This window comes from Chroicocephalus ridibundus, chromosome 3 (assembly GCF_963924245.1).
Source record: "Chroicocephalus ridibundus chromosome 3, bChrRid1.1, whole genome shotgun sequence".
Lineage (NCBI taxonomy): Eukaryota > Metazoa > Chordata > Aves > Charadriiformes > Laridae > Chroicocephalus > Chroicocephalus ridibundus.
In genome coordinates, this window is record NC_086286.1 from 69159628 (window position 1) to 69173707 (window position 14080).

At 38.6% G+C, this 14080-nt stretch overlaps 1 protein-coding gene across 6 annotated transcripts in view; it reads right to left on the bottom strand.

Moving 5' to 3' along the window:
* The window catches only part of LAMA2 (laminin subunit alpha 2), a 383003-nt gene that overhangs the window by 57751 nt on the left and 311172 nt on the right, over positions 1-14080 (bottom strand). For all 6 annotated transcript variants that reach the window (XM_063329629.1, XM_063329631.1, XM_063329633.1 and 3 more), the window contains 2 exons: positions 12245-12383; positions 5850-5952 (listed from right to left, as the gene is read on the bottom strand). In XM_063329629.1, the coding sequence (XP_063185699.1) occupies positions 5850-5952; positions 12245-12383 (242 nt within the window). The remainder of the gene's footprint in view (positions 1-5849; positions 5953-12244; positions 12384-14080) is intronic.

Genomic DNA, 14080 nt, shown 5'->3' on the forward strand with positions numbered 1-14080 from the left:
AGAATGGATTGAGAGCAGCCCTGAGGAGAAGGACCTGGGGGTATTGGTTGATGAGCAGCTCACCATGAGCTGGCAATGTGCGCTCGTATCCTGGGCTACATCAAAAGAAGCGTAGACAGCAGGTGAAGCGAGATGATTGTGCTCCTCTACTCTGCTCCGGTGAGAACTTCCCTGGAGTACTGTGTCCAGCTCTGGGGACCCCAGCATAAGAAGGACATGGACCTGTTGGAGCGAGTCCAGAGGAGGGCCACAAATACAATCAGAGGGCTGGGGCACCTCTCCTATGAAGACAGACTGAGAGAGTTGCGGTTATTCAGCCTGGAGAAGAGCGGGCTCCCAGGAGACCTTCTAGCAGCCTTCTAGTACCTAAAGGGGGACTACAGGAAAGATAGGGAGGGACTCTTCATCAGGGAGTGTAGCAATAGGAAGAAGGTAACGGTTTTAAACTGAAAGAAGGTACATTTAGGTTAGATATTAGGAAGAAATTCTTTACCGTGACACTGGTCAGACACTGTAACAGGTTGCCCAGAGAGGTTGTAGATGCCCCATCCATGGAGGTGTTCAAGGCCAGGTTGCATGGGGCTTTGAGTAACCTAGTTGAGTAGAAGGTGTCCCTACCCTTGTTTGGGAATTGGAACTAGATGATTTTTAAGTTCCCTTCCAACCCAAACCATTCTATGATTCTATGATTTGAAAGCCTGAGATCCTCCAGTTAATCATAGAGGCTAGACAAAATATGTGCAGCTACAATCTAATTTTTTCCAAACTACATAGCTTACCTGACTTGGAAGAGGTTAGGGGTCTGCACTGAAAGATGCCAGGTACTGTCAATTCACATTAAAGTGTAGGTTGAGGAGTAGCCTGAGAAATTTCTCTCAATCCCATTTCCACTTGATTAGCTGTGCACAGAGATGGCATAGGATGACAACCAAGAGGAAGATGGGTCACAAGCTAAATTTTTTTCCCCCAAAACCAAGTAAAACATGGAAACTGGCATTAGAAGCAAAAAGGGGAAAGAGATATAACTGGAGAAACGCAGCCAATGATGGTTGACTTTTTAAAAACACTACTTTTAGCACCGACTGCAGTTTTTGTATGAGTATTATGTCGGTCATCAAACTAATGCAATAATTTGCTGAATGCAATATGCCAGGTCAGCAAAAATACAAAGCAGAGGACAATGCATAAACAAGGGATTTATCTGTGCCTCTCTTCTGGAAAATGTTTTAGCTAAAAATATTAACATGTTGTCAGACAAGAAAAGCCTCCCTCAACTTGTCAATTCTTAAGCAAAAGAAATGACACGAGCTGAATTTCAGTAGCCACTTGACAGCAGTCTCCAGCTGAAGAGGAGTTTATACATCTTATTTTCGCTTTTCATTGACCAGTTTTGACAAAGTCTGTATATAGTCTCAAATCTGCACTGGGGCAAGTATATTTTTAAAACAGTAAATTCAAAATTAAAAGGAAGAAAAATTGCTCCTGGCAAACTGAAAATCCCTCAAGGCACAGAGAGAATGAGGCTGGCAGGCAGCAGCCATTGACTCATTTGTAGCCAAAATTTCAAACCTCCTTCTTAGGTAGAGCACTACATACAGATTTAGCTTCTCCCACCAGGATTATTGCTTCTAACTCCCAGCCCCACAGAGAGAGAAATGACTAAATCTCCATTTTAATAGCTTCCGTCAGAAGCTTTGCTTTGTAATGACTGTTTCAGCAGTTTTTCATGGTAATATAAAACATTTCCATGATTAACAGCCGTTTTATAACTCGGGTAATTGGCCACAAATCAGGGGAATTTCATAATGTAGCAAGAAAACACTCCCACCTCCATCACAGCCCAGCCTGGATTTCTGGAGTGTATATTAGTTGAGGGGCTTACGGGTCTTCATTACTTTAACTAATTTACTACCTGTAATGCAGACAGAGAAATTTCAAACTAATGATTACTTCGGTCTACCAGATTTTTATAGAGTGCCCATCATCCATCCTGCACTTCGAGTCGAGACTCTGAACAGGGTGGCTTTATAAGAATTGTAGGAAAATATCATTCTGTTAGTTTTACACTCAACTCTCACCTTCTATCCTGGAAACACCAAGACATCCAGAAGGGATTATGGTCATAATAGTAATAACATCACCCATTTAGAGCAACAGAGGGCTCGGGAAAAAAAAACCAAATCTGTCATTGCATTTTATTCTTACGCATCTGCATTCTGGGCACATTAACTGATCTCTGTGGGTCACGCTGTGGAGCATGGTCATGTTTTATCAGATACAAAAAGGTGTACTGTGGAAAGTTCAGAATGTTTCTCTGTATGAAGCACTTTAAGACATATCAGAGAGCATTAAGAAAGCTCCACCTCATTACCCTTCAGTATGGGGCAAGAACATAGACAAAGATCTAACACACGCATTTTAAGCACTGCTCCCTGCTTGCATTAGGATTGCTTTATGAATCTTTAGACAGTTTAGACCTTGCTTCTGCATTATGAAACGGTTATCAACTTAAATTCTCACTGGTGTAAAACAGGAGAATAACATACTGTTTTCAAAAATCTCTCAACTAATGTCTTACTGAGGTTGTAATACATCTTTTCTCAGGGTTAAACTGGACAGTCTTGTGCACACATGGAATTGACATATATCCAAGTACAGACACTTTTATTTTGTCCTTGAAAACAGGGCACTGTGCTATGTGGAACACATGATTACTCTGATATAACTGCCTGGGGAGCACACAAAGCTATGAACTCCGCTCTGGGGTGTCTAGTCTGCTCAGAGGAACACTGCGGCTGGGCAGAGGCAGCGCTGCTGTTTTAGTGTTTCCTGTACACTAGCCACAGCAAACTGCAGCAGTTTGCATTCCAGAAAGGGGCACTAACAGCATCCCTGTTCGTTCTACCTCTGCCATGCTCCTTAAATTGCACGCTGGCCTCTCCTCGTAGTTTTGTGATTTTCTGTAACGTATTTATGGAAACATGCCCCTCCAGCCCTACATCTGTGCTGAATCTGGCAGTAAAGAATCACAATAAAGAACACCCTAAATATACATCCAAGATTTACAAGTAACTGGGGGCACATTTTTTTTTCTCAGAGCAGCTACAAGAAAACAATGTTTTTAACTTTCAAACAGTGTATAACAGTGAAATGTAATTAACGACCTTATGAAACATTATGTCTGCTTGATAACTAGCTCTGCAATTGGAAATCCTGGAGCTGCCAAAACTAAATGAACATATAGTAATAGCCAAAACATGACTCTAAGTTGTATGGATCTCATCCTTCATTCTGTATGCTTTCCATAATGCATCTCCAGGAGGACAACGAAAATTTTGTATGTTAAAAACTGAAAGACTGGTCTTTATTATAAAAATCTGTCTTGTTTCTAATAAAAACTACTTTAACTACTCTAGCACAAGAGGGAAGCTTCAAGCATCATCTCTGTGACAAGCCACTTAAATCTCAACCTTGAATATTTACTGTGTGATTTTTCTAGTTCTGATGCATGAAATAACAAAAAAACCCAGCTTGGTTTTCAGATCTTATGATGAGCAAAAAAAATCATATAATAGCTGTTTTCCTCTACTCATCTTTATTTCTTCCAAGTCCTAAATCTGTTTTCTCACATAGGTTTTCAAGTTTGCAGGTTTTCAGGCTATGCTTTTCCTATCCTTGTGGTTAATTCCAGGTTAACCCTATTATAGCTTCAGCCAATTGAATCCGATTAAACTATACGTATCTAGTGTGAAAGAATTTTTCAAAAACTACAGTGACCGGACACAAGCTTCTCAAAATATACAAAACAAATTTTCAAATTACATAAGGGAGGGAATTACAATGTACTAATTTGGAATAAACCACAAAGGTATCAACTTAAACTTATTCTGTGTAGACTAATCAAAATATTTCTCAGTATTTGGATGAAAGACCTTCAAAATAGTTGTATGGAGGGCTCAGTTAATTGATCCTCCTCTCAGACTTTACTATACCATTGGCACAAACACTGTATGCTCCTAAGCTGTTTTCTCTGTTATATATAAAAACAAAGCAATTAAAGCAGTAACATTTAACATTTTTCACAAAGGCAGATGTGTGAAACTCCCGTGTTGGCCTACTTGAAAGTGGTTAATTGTATCATGCTTATTTCCCCTCAGGTTTAGTCAAAATGAATTATTGAAGTGTTGAGTACTGTTGAATTATAAGAAGTGTTGAGTACTGTTAAACAGATGCTTCATTACTTCTGCAATAAGTATTTTCTTACAGGACCTATAAAACAATCCATCTGGATACAGATGCAAGAAATAAACTGCTGTTGGTTGCAATGATCAGAAGATCATTGAATCATAGGCTTAGAATAGATGTTTGTCCAAAGATCTTTTTTCTCCTTCTGACCAGCAGTCATTCCTTGGTGATGTTTGTCTAAACTGTTTTCAAAGATTTTCAAAGTTAAATCTCCCCAGTCTCCTCAGTAATCAATGCTGGTACGTCTGTATTTTAATTAAAAGGAAGATTTTGCTAATATGTCGACTCCATCAGTGCATTTGAGACATGTTAGTCCCATCTTCTTTGGAGAAACCTTGACATAACTGAAGAATATGAAGTCTCTTTTTCAGTCTACAAAATTACATTATTTCAATCTTTTTCCTGTTCCCTCTGTCAGATCTCCAATTTGTCTTCAGGACTCCTTGCAAACCACCTCAGCTCTCATGAAGTTCAGTGCCGAGGATGGTAGCCAGTAACTTAGCTAAAGCACTAGGAACCCTGAACAGAGTGGAAGGATTGTGTTTTGGAAAGCCATGCTGCTATTCATGCATTCCTCCGTGACATCTGCCTTCTCCACCTCTAACCAGCACATGATCCATGCTTCTTTTTAGTGTCGTTCCAGAGAAGTGCTACACAGACAATTGCTCCTTATCCTGCATTTCTGCAGCTGATTATTCACATGTGCATGAAATACCTCCTATGTGTCCATGCTGACTACTGTCCTACCTCCTCACACTATGGCATTCACCAATAATACTCTCATTTATTGATGAGAAAATATTAAGTACATCACAAGCACAGTCTGAATTACCAACTTTTACGTCTCACCAAATAGCATAGTTCAAAACCATTTCTTTTTTTTTTTCCCCAGTGGAAAATACTGAATAGAAATTAAAGATGTTTTATTTTTCACAGGGAACCCAAAGTATTTGGTTTGGAATCTACAAACTTCATGAACTGCATTTAGACATGTATTTATGCTTTAGGAACAAAGAAATATTTTGTGTGTGTGTGAAAATAGTAATTTTTCTCTAGAGACATGGCATAGTTTCATTTTTAGTTTCATTTTTTAAAGAAAGCACTTAGCAAATCCCTCCCATTATTCTCTGGCAACCATCTTCATTCTACCTCCCCATGCTTCGCTTTCTGGCACAATCCTATAAGCATCCTGAAGAGATGTGGTATCTCTAACTGGCATTGCAAACCCTGCTTCTGTATTGACAAGAATACAAATTAAACGCTGGGCTGGGTTTTGTACTAATTTTCTACTAAAGCATTTGGTAAATCAGAACCAGTATTTCCATCCCCCTCTCTGCCCCACTTAGTCTTGCCCTTACTGTAGTTAGCAAGAGGAGACCAAGGCACCATCCTCCTCAACCTTCCTGCCCAAGAAATCTCCGTACAATGCCTGGACAGGGAGGCATCTGGAGGAAAATCTTTTTAATTGATACATTGTTAAATTTCAAATCACATAATGAATTATACTTTTATCTACTGATATGGCTTCTTCGTACTGAAAGTATAGCAGTCTCACGATGTTTTTCTTGTATTCAATGGGCCTGAATGCCATATACTGCACATACCTTTAACATCATTTTCTAACATGTTGGCTTCATTAAGGACCCGGAAGCTTTTCTGAAGAGAGCTCTTGGCACCATCCTTCAACGATCCTTGAGGACCAGATGTCTGTAGACAAACAAGCAGTGTCATACATACAGGAAAGTCTGAAGTCATAAAAGGTATATGAAGATGATCTAAGTGAACAGTCATCTAAATTTTAAGTGAACATAAGTGTGCTCTGAATTATATCACGTTGCTGTTATATTGGTCTACAAGAGACAAAAAAAAAAAAAATTCTCTAATTAGTTTCCTTTTGTTTTTATGGGAAGCTAGATTTCCTTTGGAATACCAGTGATGACTTCAATAAAAAGAGAAAATGCTTATAGTGTTACAGAAACAGGTTTGATGCTAGGAGCAAAACTTTGTCCAAAACAAATAAACAAACAAAGAAAACAGATATTTCCACTTGAGCATGGGTTTCTCCCTCCAGCTATGGACACAACACCATGCAATACACTATTTCTCCCTAAAGCAGCAACAGCACCTTTAGAAGCCAGACTGGATCTGATGATCCAAATTTTAATACTGACAACAGTGGTTGTGGTTAAATTCAAATAAAAATTCAATAAAAAAAAAAGCCTTTGTGGTTAAATTCAGGAATTGTAATTTCCAGGATAGTAAAGAACATATGATATAAAAGAAATAGAGTTTAAAAAGAAGGGCAAACTGCAGTTAATCTGAAAGACTTTTATTACTAAATAACTATCTTTCATCATATTATGCTACTTAAAGGTGTTTCTTTCGAAAACCAAAAATCTTCAGTGCAGAGATTAATCAATAGTTAAAATGATTTTTCTAAATTAGATTCGTATTTTCAGTTGGTAGAAAATGCTCTAGGTTCTGAACCACTCACTCTTCAGTTTATAAGACTGAACTCGGGTCACAAATCATACTGAATACATTTCTCTGAGAGTACTCCCGACAGCTAGATAACATTCTATATTAGTCATGGGTCATAGCTTTGTAACTAGTATGTAATTAAGAAGCAGCTACTTTTCATTTTCCAGGGCAGATACATATACTCAAAAATTAACTATGTGTCAATTAAATGACACAGTTATAATGGCTATTCATTATTTATACAATGAGCAAGCCCAGAGGTGATATTTCGCATACTACTGAATCTTCGTTGTTTTTCAACAACACTAAAAACCATATCTTAGACTTGCCCATTTCCTTTTCTTTTAAAAATCTTTGGGAATGCTTTGCATACTTGCAAAATTCAGAAGCAAATTTCTTGTTATGGGATATCTCATAGTATATGTTGCCATGTCACAGGGATATAGCTGTTAAAGATTCCTTGTATTCATACGGGATGTAAATGTATGCTTAGCTTTCATCACAGGCTAAGTGATTTTAAAAAGTAATGCCCACATGGCTGCCATATTTTCAAGATCACCTGAAATATTAAGCTGTGTACACAAATTCCTTTTAACATCAACAGAAACTATACATTCAAAAGATGAACAAAATTAGTTTCTTAGAGATTTTCTTTATCACGTAATGCAAGTAGTATTGGTAATAGAAAAATACATATAAATCCAGGAAAAAAAAAAAGACTATCCAATTAAGCAAAAGACTGCTCCTGAAGGAAAAATATTTGGCCAGATTTTGTGGCAGATGCACCTGTCAAATCAGATAATACTTTTATATTCCTTTTCCCATTAGCAACAGAACCCCGGGTATGATCACTCTGTGGCCATGGACTTCAAAAATAATGATTGTTATTATTATTAAATGACTAGGCATGGTTGACTGGCTGTTAAAGCAGTTTATATTCAATGCAATGAAGTTGTAAGGCCAGATTTACAATGCAAAACCAAGAAGTTCGTCAAGTCAGGGACAATAATTGGGCATGTGCTGACAATTAGTCAGAAACACATTTCAGCATAAATACTAGAAAAGCCCCTTCAGAGACAAATACACTGTACTGATTAAAAGCTTTATTTTCTATTTATTTAAAAATAACTCTAAAAAGGAGGATTAATCAAGACACCTGATGCCATACTTTTTTTTCTAGCTTTTCTTGTGGCTCATGAGACATTGAGTTATGATGAAGTCAATAATGAAAAAAACCCAAACATTTTCTGGCTTTGTGCGAGCTGAGTTTGTGTGCTTGTGGCAAGACTGCATCACGATGAACCCCTTTATGAATTAATAAGACTGACAGACAAGGGTCTTTGATATTATTTTCTAAATTGGGACACCTGCTGTAAAAAGGAAAAAAAAAAAAGTAAGAAAAGATTGTGATTCAAGATAAATTGGAAAATTGCAGGGTCTCAGGTATCTAATTTGTTCTAATTCTGTCTCTTCCAGAGTACCTTCCTCACCCTATGCCTTCCTTCACACCTCCTACCCTCCCCATGCAAACTCTATGCAGCTTGACTGCTGGCAGCATCTTGTGGCAGAATTGGGATCTCATTATGTATCTAACCAATGCAATCTCAATCGTGGTTTAGAGGCATAACTGCTGTTATAATAATATAGTATGAAATGCTGCCACTGAAACTATGCATCATCCTTAATGATCTGCTTTTTTCCTATCCATGGGTTAGCAAAAATTTTAATGAAGTTTAACAGCAAAAGAAAAACATCTATCAAATTACAGAAAAACTCCATGAATTGATAATTAGCAGATAATTTCGGGTAAGGCAAGAATTTATGAAGAATATCCCTTCTGTCTTCCTTTTTCTGGTATTTCAATGAATCTTGAACTCTGTTTTTGTCAAACAGATCAGCTTCTGCAGGAGTGGCAGAAAGATTTCAGTTCAGCCTGGTGGGTTATGGCACTCTTCTGGGATGGAGAAAATATCTCTAGATTTCCCAAGGATGATTGTGTGAATTACTCACTTATCACATTAACAGGGAAATGTGCTACACTCTGCAAGTTTGAATAAGATTAGCCATACTCACAGCATTCTGTGAAGACTCCCCTGACAGCGCGTGCTGGGCATGGTCTGAACACATATGAGACTGAGAATTGCTGGGGAATTTGCAGAAAGGAATTTTTTCTGAGGTTTCATGAATGGATGTAAACATGAAGTAGGCACCATGTTGCCCAAATCTGCTGAGATGTTGGTGATTTTGGTCACATACAAGGTACAGCTCCAAGCATGGATGTAAATGCACTGGGGCAGTTTTGAGGATCACATACTTGAACTTACAAACGTACAAGGTATTTTATAGACCTAAGTGCTAATTCACACCAGTAAAAAGAAGTTCTGCCTTACTCTTAAATTAAATTATTTTCTTTTCTTGTACATGTATTCTGGGAAGTTTTCACCTACGCAAGAGTTGGGGCTGCTCTAATTTTTACCAGTCCTGAAGACAGCTGAGGATTCTGAAGTACCAAAACGTTACGAATAATGTGCACCTCAGGACACGCTCACGAGGACGACAGCTAGGTCACTTTATGCCATTGTCACATAAGGAAACCTAGACACCCAATATAACTGCCGGGGTACCACTACGGAAAAGCAAAGAAGGAATTAGGACCCTAAACACCTAACATGTCACCTGTGGTTCCAGTTACTAGCCTATAAGTTCTCTCTAAAAAGCCTAAGAATAATCATACTTTTCCGAGATGTATTGTAAAACTATGATTCTGATCTGTGAGACACAAGCTGGATCTGTTATCATGACTCCTCTCTTCAGTCAGTCACTGCCTTGGCTAAGTAAAGGGATGTTGAAACTGCTCGAATACTGGAGATTTCTCATCTATGATAAATTTATTTTGCTTTTAAAAGGGAGAGCAAATCCATCATTAAAAGCTCAGGAGGGATTTTTCTGTCATATTTTTAATACCTTTTTTTCAAGTCATTTATCAGGCTTCCTGTAATCATGATGGATTTTAAGCATCTTTTAGTTCTTGCTTTTAGCGACATTAGCTTAATTTGAAAACAAAGTAATTTTCCCATTACAAACTAAAATACAAAAAAACCACCGAGATATCATTAAGGTTCTTGTAAAAAAAACAAACTCCACTGACATACAGGGTGGAATCTAAAACCCAATCCTGTTCTACCACCTCTAGTTCATGCACCAGCTTGCTGCTGTTGGGAAACCTTCCTCCGCCTGCCCCAACATTATAACTGGTCAATGGGAAAGGCTAGGCTCAGGGAGGCATGTCAGCTTCAGCCCTTTTCTCCATTATCTGCTAGCGTGTGGAGATCAGTGTCTTTTACAGAAGATAGGCACCCACAACTGCTCTCATAAAGAAGAGAACATGGCTCCATCTTTCAAAAGGAGGGGAAAAACACGATCTCTGTCTTCTACACAGCATTCCAAAGAGGACCTTCTCAGGAAGGAGGGGACAGTTTCTAGGGGCTTCTCAGTCTGAGGGGGCTCAAATCCACAAATGCTGCCTTCTAGGAGAGTGCTTGAACCATGGTGCTCCAGCCAGCCCTGAGTGAGGGTGCGCTCCTGCTCTTACGCTGAAGCTCAGCTAAAAGTAAGTTCCTTGGGGCCTGCAGAAAGAGGGAGCCTGATTTACCTGGTTAGCAGTTCAGCTCTTCACTTATAATGAGCAAACATTCAAGAGTCTTTGCATAAAAACAAAAAAATAGAATAGCAAAAAGATGACTGAATTTCACAATTAACATGTTTTTTAAATCTGGCCTGAAATCCTCACACGATCATTTAACAAATAATGGTTAAATTCTACCTTGCTCTACAGCAATTTGATTACCTCTACTCTATATGAAGTCAGTTACATTTAAAGGACGGCAGCTCCCTCCATTTTCTTCTTTATCAACTAGATCCCTGCTACACATACACAGCTCATAACAAAAACCAAGCTCCCTCTAATGAATACACGCAATGCAGATGCTCAAAATCTCACCTTAATATCTCACCTTAATAATGTCTTAGTCTCTTTCCATGCTACTCGTCTCTATTTACATCATATTGTCCATTTTCACCTCCATCCCTTTCAAATTATCTAACCACTTTCTCTCCTTGGTATAATCAGCCGGTTCACCATCTGATATATACTCTTTTGTAGCCATACATGTAATTGCTTGCTTTGTTTCTTGACTGCTGTATGTATCTTTTTTCCTATTCAATCCTTGAAAGAGCTGCCTGCCTCACTCACTGCGAGTTATCAAAGGAGTAGATAGCTATCTGTATTAAATCCTGATGAGAAGAAATAAAATCCCCAGCTCCTTATTTACTTCTGCAGTCTGATTAGGAGTTCCAGTGAAACAAATATCTATTCACAGAGAACTAGCACATACTAATGCATGAGGTGGAATTTTTTCATCATGAGAGAAATATGGTAATTAATGTTATTTGAAATAGATGTTGGCAATGTAAACAGCCTAAAAATATTAAAAGTTTTGTGCAGTGGCTAGACTATTTTATCCTCTCCTAAATACAGACCTTTACAGCATATGATTGCTTTTGCTGTTCTCACAATCCATTTGACTGAAGTAACTCTCTGCAAGCCACCTTTATTCATGTACAAGTGCTGTAACTTCAAGTTGCTCCTGTTCATCTGTATATTTCTGTATCAGCTATAGGGTCTGGCGATTTCCTTGTGCTTCTGTGTCCCTGTGAAGTGCACGTCAGTTGCTCTCTGACCGACTTCCACAAATTAGCCATTAACTCCTTTGATATTTGACATAAAAAATTAATCTGTCTATGCTCAGAATGTTTTCTGCTCACAGCATACACATTAAGGACGCAAGTTCCTTATTATGACTCAGGCTGGAGAGATGGCTTTACCTTACAATCCTATTTTTAAAAGTTCTCCCCGTTTCCTCTGAAAATTTGCATGCAGTGCCTCACAACGAGAGAAAGATTTCTCTGTGAAACATGGCAAAGCTCACAAAAGAAGCTGTATGGTTTCTATGAATAAAACTTTCTGCTCCCCTCCTACAATTCTCCATTTCTAGAATTCTGCTACGTGCACGCAGTTCATCCTACATGCAGAGAAGTGCCTCTGAGCATTTTCGTGGAACTAGAGGGTGAAGAGTTAATTAAGGTACAGAGCTTTTTAGATGTGCACAAAATATTTGCTAAATATAAACTAGTTTTATTGAGTACCAAATGACCCACACTCCTGACTCAAAGCTTTCCTGCAGCAGCTGTTGGCTTGAGCCATACAGAGACTGAAAGGTGGAAGACAGGGGGAGGAAGAATTGTAAATAAAAAGGGAAAGAAAAATATGGAACAGGAGTCAGGAACAAATGGGGATGCCATTTGAAGGTACAGGTAGCTCTGATGGGGCATAGCTTTCTGATCTCAAGAATCTATGGTGGCACGAGTCTCTAAATAAAGGCATAAGATGGCAAAACATGGTGTAGCACAGTTCCACAGAAAATCTAAGCCTTCTTCCCAATTTACTTATTTTTCTTACCGCTTGCATAGCTTCATTTGCAAGAGCCTTGGCTTCCTTGGCAACTTTTTCAGCTTCATCTGTGTAATCCTTGATGTTAGTGTATGCGTTGAAAGCAAGTGTGGCATTGAAAGAGATGTTTTTGGCTTCATCGAGGATTCTGTTGGGATGGAAAAAGTAAACACACCATTAAACCCGCTATCAGAGCTCAACAGAACATAGTATCCCACTTTTTCAAACCCAACAGCCTGTATTTCTACGGCATTCCTTTAGAGACCAACGCTACACTTGAGATTTCAGGAGTTCTGGCATCATGTGTTTAATGGAATTCACATTTTATCTGTGCAGAAAGACATAAAAAACAGTATTCACTAAAGAGGAGGTTCTGTGAGATAAAAGTGGATGAGACACTGAGAAAAGATAGTGTAGTGCTTAACACTATAATCCAGGTAACATTATTCATACTGTGGGTTTATAGGTTATGTGTTGAGCCAGGCAACTCAATGAATTTTGCACTGTACAAACATGGCGGGGGGGAGGGGAGGGGGATCATCACAGGCATCACAGGAGATCTCACTGTCTAAACCAAATCCTAAATGTTAATTTTGCTGACCAAAATGAAAAACATAAACAATAATTCTTCATACTGAATGGGGAGTTCCATTCACATGAAGTACTCCATTCTAATAACTATAATTAGATTAAAAGGTAATTATAAACAAATATTTCCTGGTGCAGGGACCGGACTGGAGCTCAGCTAACTGCCTTTCAGGGGAATTTCTGAGCTGGTTGGAGAAATCACTTTTCTTGCACTCTCTCTGCATGATATATTCAAATACATTCTACAAAAAAGCACCGCACCTACAGAATTAACTTGAAGACATCTACCTCAGAATATAGTACGCCTGATGCCTATGATGCTTTTCCTGAACAAAGGGTAAATGTGCTAAAATCCCTGGACAAGAATGGATTTGAACTTGGATTTTTGCCTCTCTTGGGAAATGTTCTAGCCATCAAGGTATATGGCGATATAAGGGAGGCAGGGATTACTCCTGCTGAACCTGTTCCAGCTTGTATAAAATACTTAGTCATTGAGACAGTGTGTGTGGAGGAAAAAGAAATTCATTCTCTCAGCTAGTAATTAACCAATTCTCTGAGGACAGCTGGGGTCCAATCCTTGCTTCAATGATTATTTAATGATTTCTACAAAATGCAACAGGAAAGACAAAGGGGACAGAATGTGTACTCCCTGGACTCCACATGTAGTTAATAGAGGGAGAGAGATTCCCTTTAGGCTACTGTAGAAACAGCATGACTGAGCTGCCTCTGCATCACTCCCGGAAAAGCATATCTCCTTCCTCAACTACAGATGGAGCTCAGTAGTCTATAATAAGCTTTTGTGATGCTCTGTTAGAGAAATGCGCAGTCCAGAATAGCTCTCTAGCCAGTAGCTCAAGTACTGCATTGAAATATAGTTCAAATCTCTTCTGGTTAAAAGGGAACTGAACTGGATTTGCTTAATACCAACGACATTTACTCATCAGCAGGTGATTACCCATAAGGGAGAAGCCTATACTAATAACTCGTTGTATACAGGAAAAATAACACTTTTTTTTTCTAGGTTGAATTATTGAACTGTTCCACGTTCTAACTCTCAAGAGAACATCCTCACCATCGATCAATATACTATTTGAAGCCTTAGGGGGTGACTGGAGAGAAAGGGCTCTCCCTCAATTTCTTCTGTAAGACAAAATGGTACTTTTCAGCAAATTTAGTATTAACTGAAAGACATCCAAGTGCCAGTTGTGAAGATAAATACATTTTTTAATTTCTAAGACAGATGGAGACTGCATATTC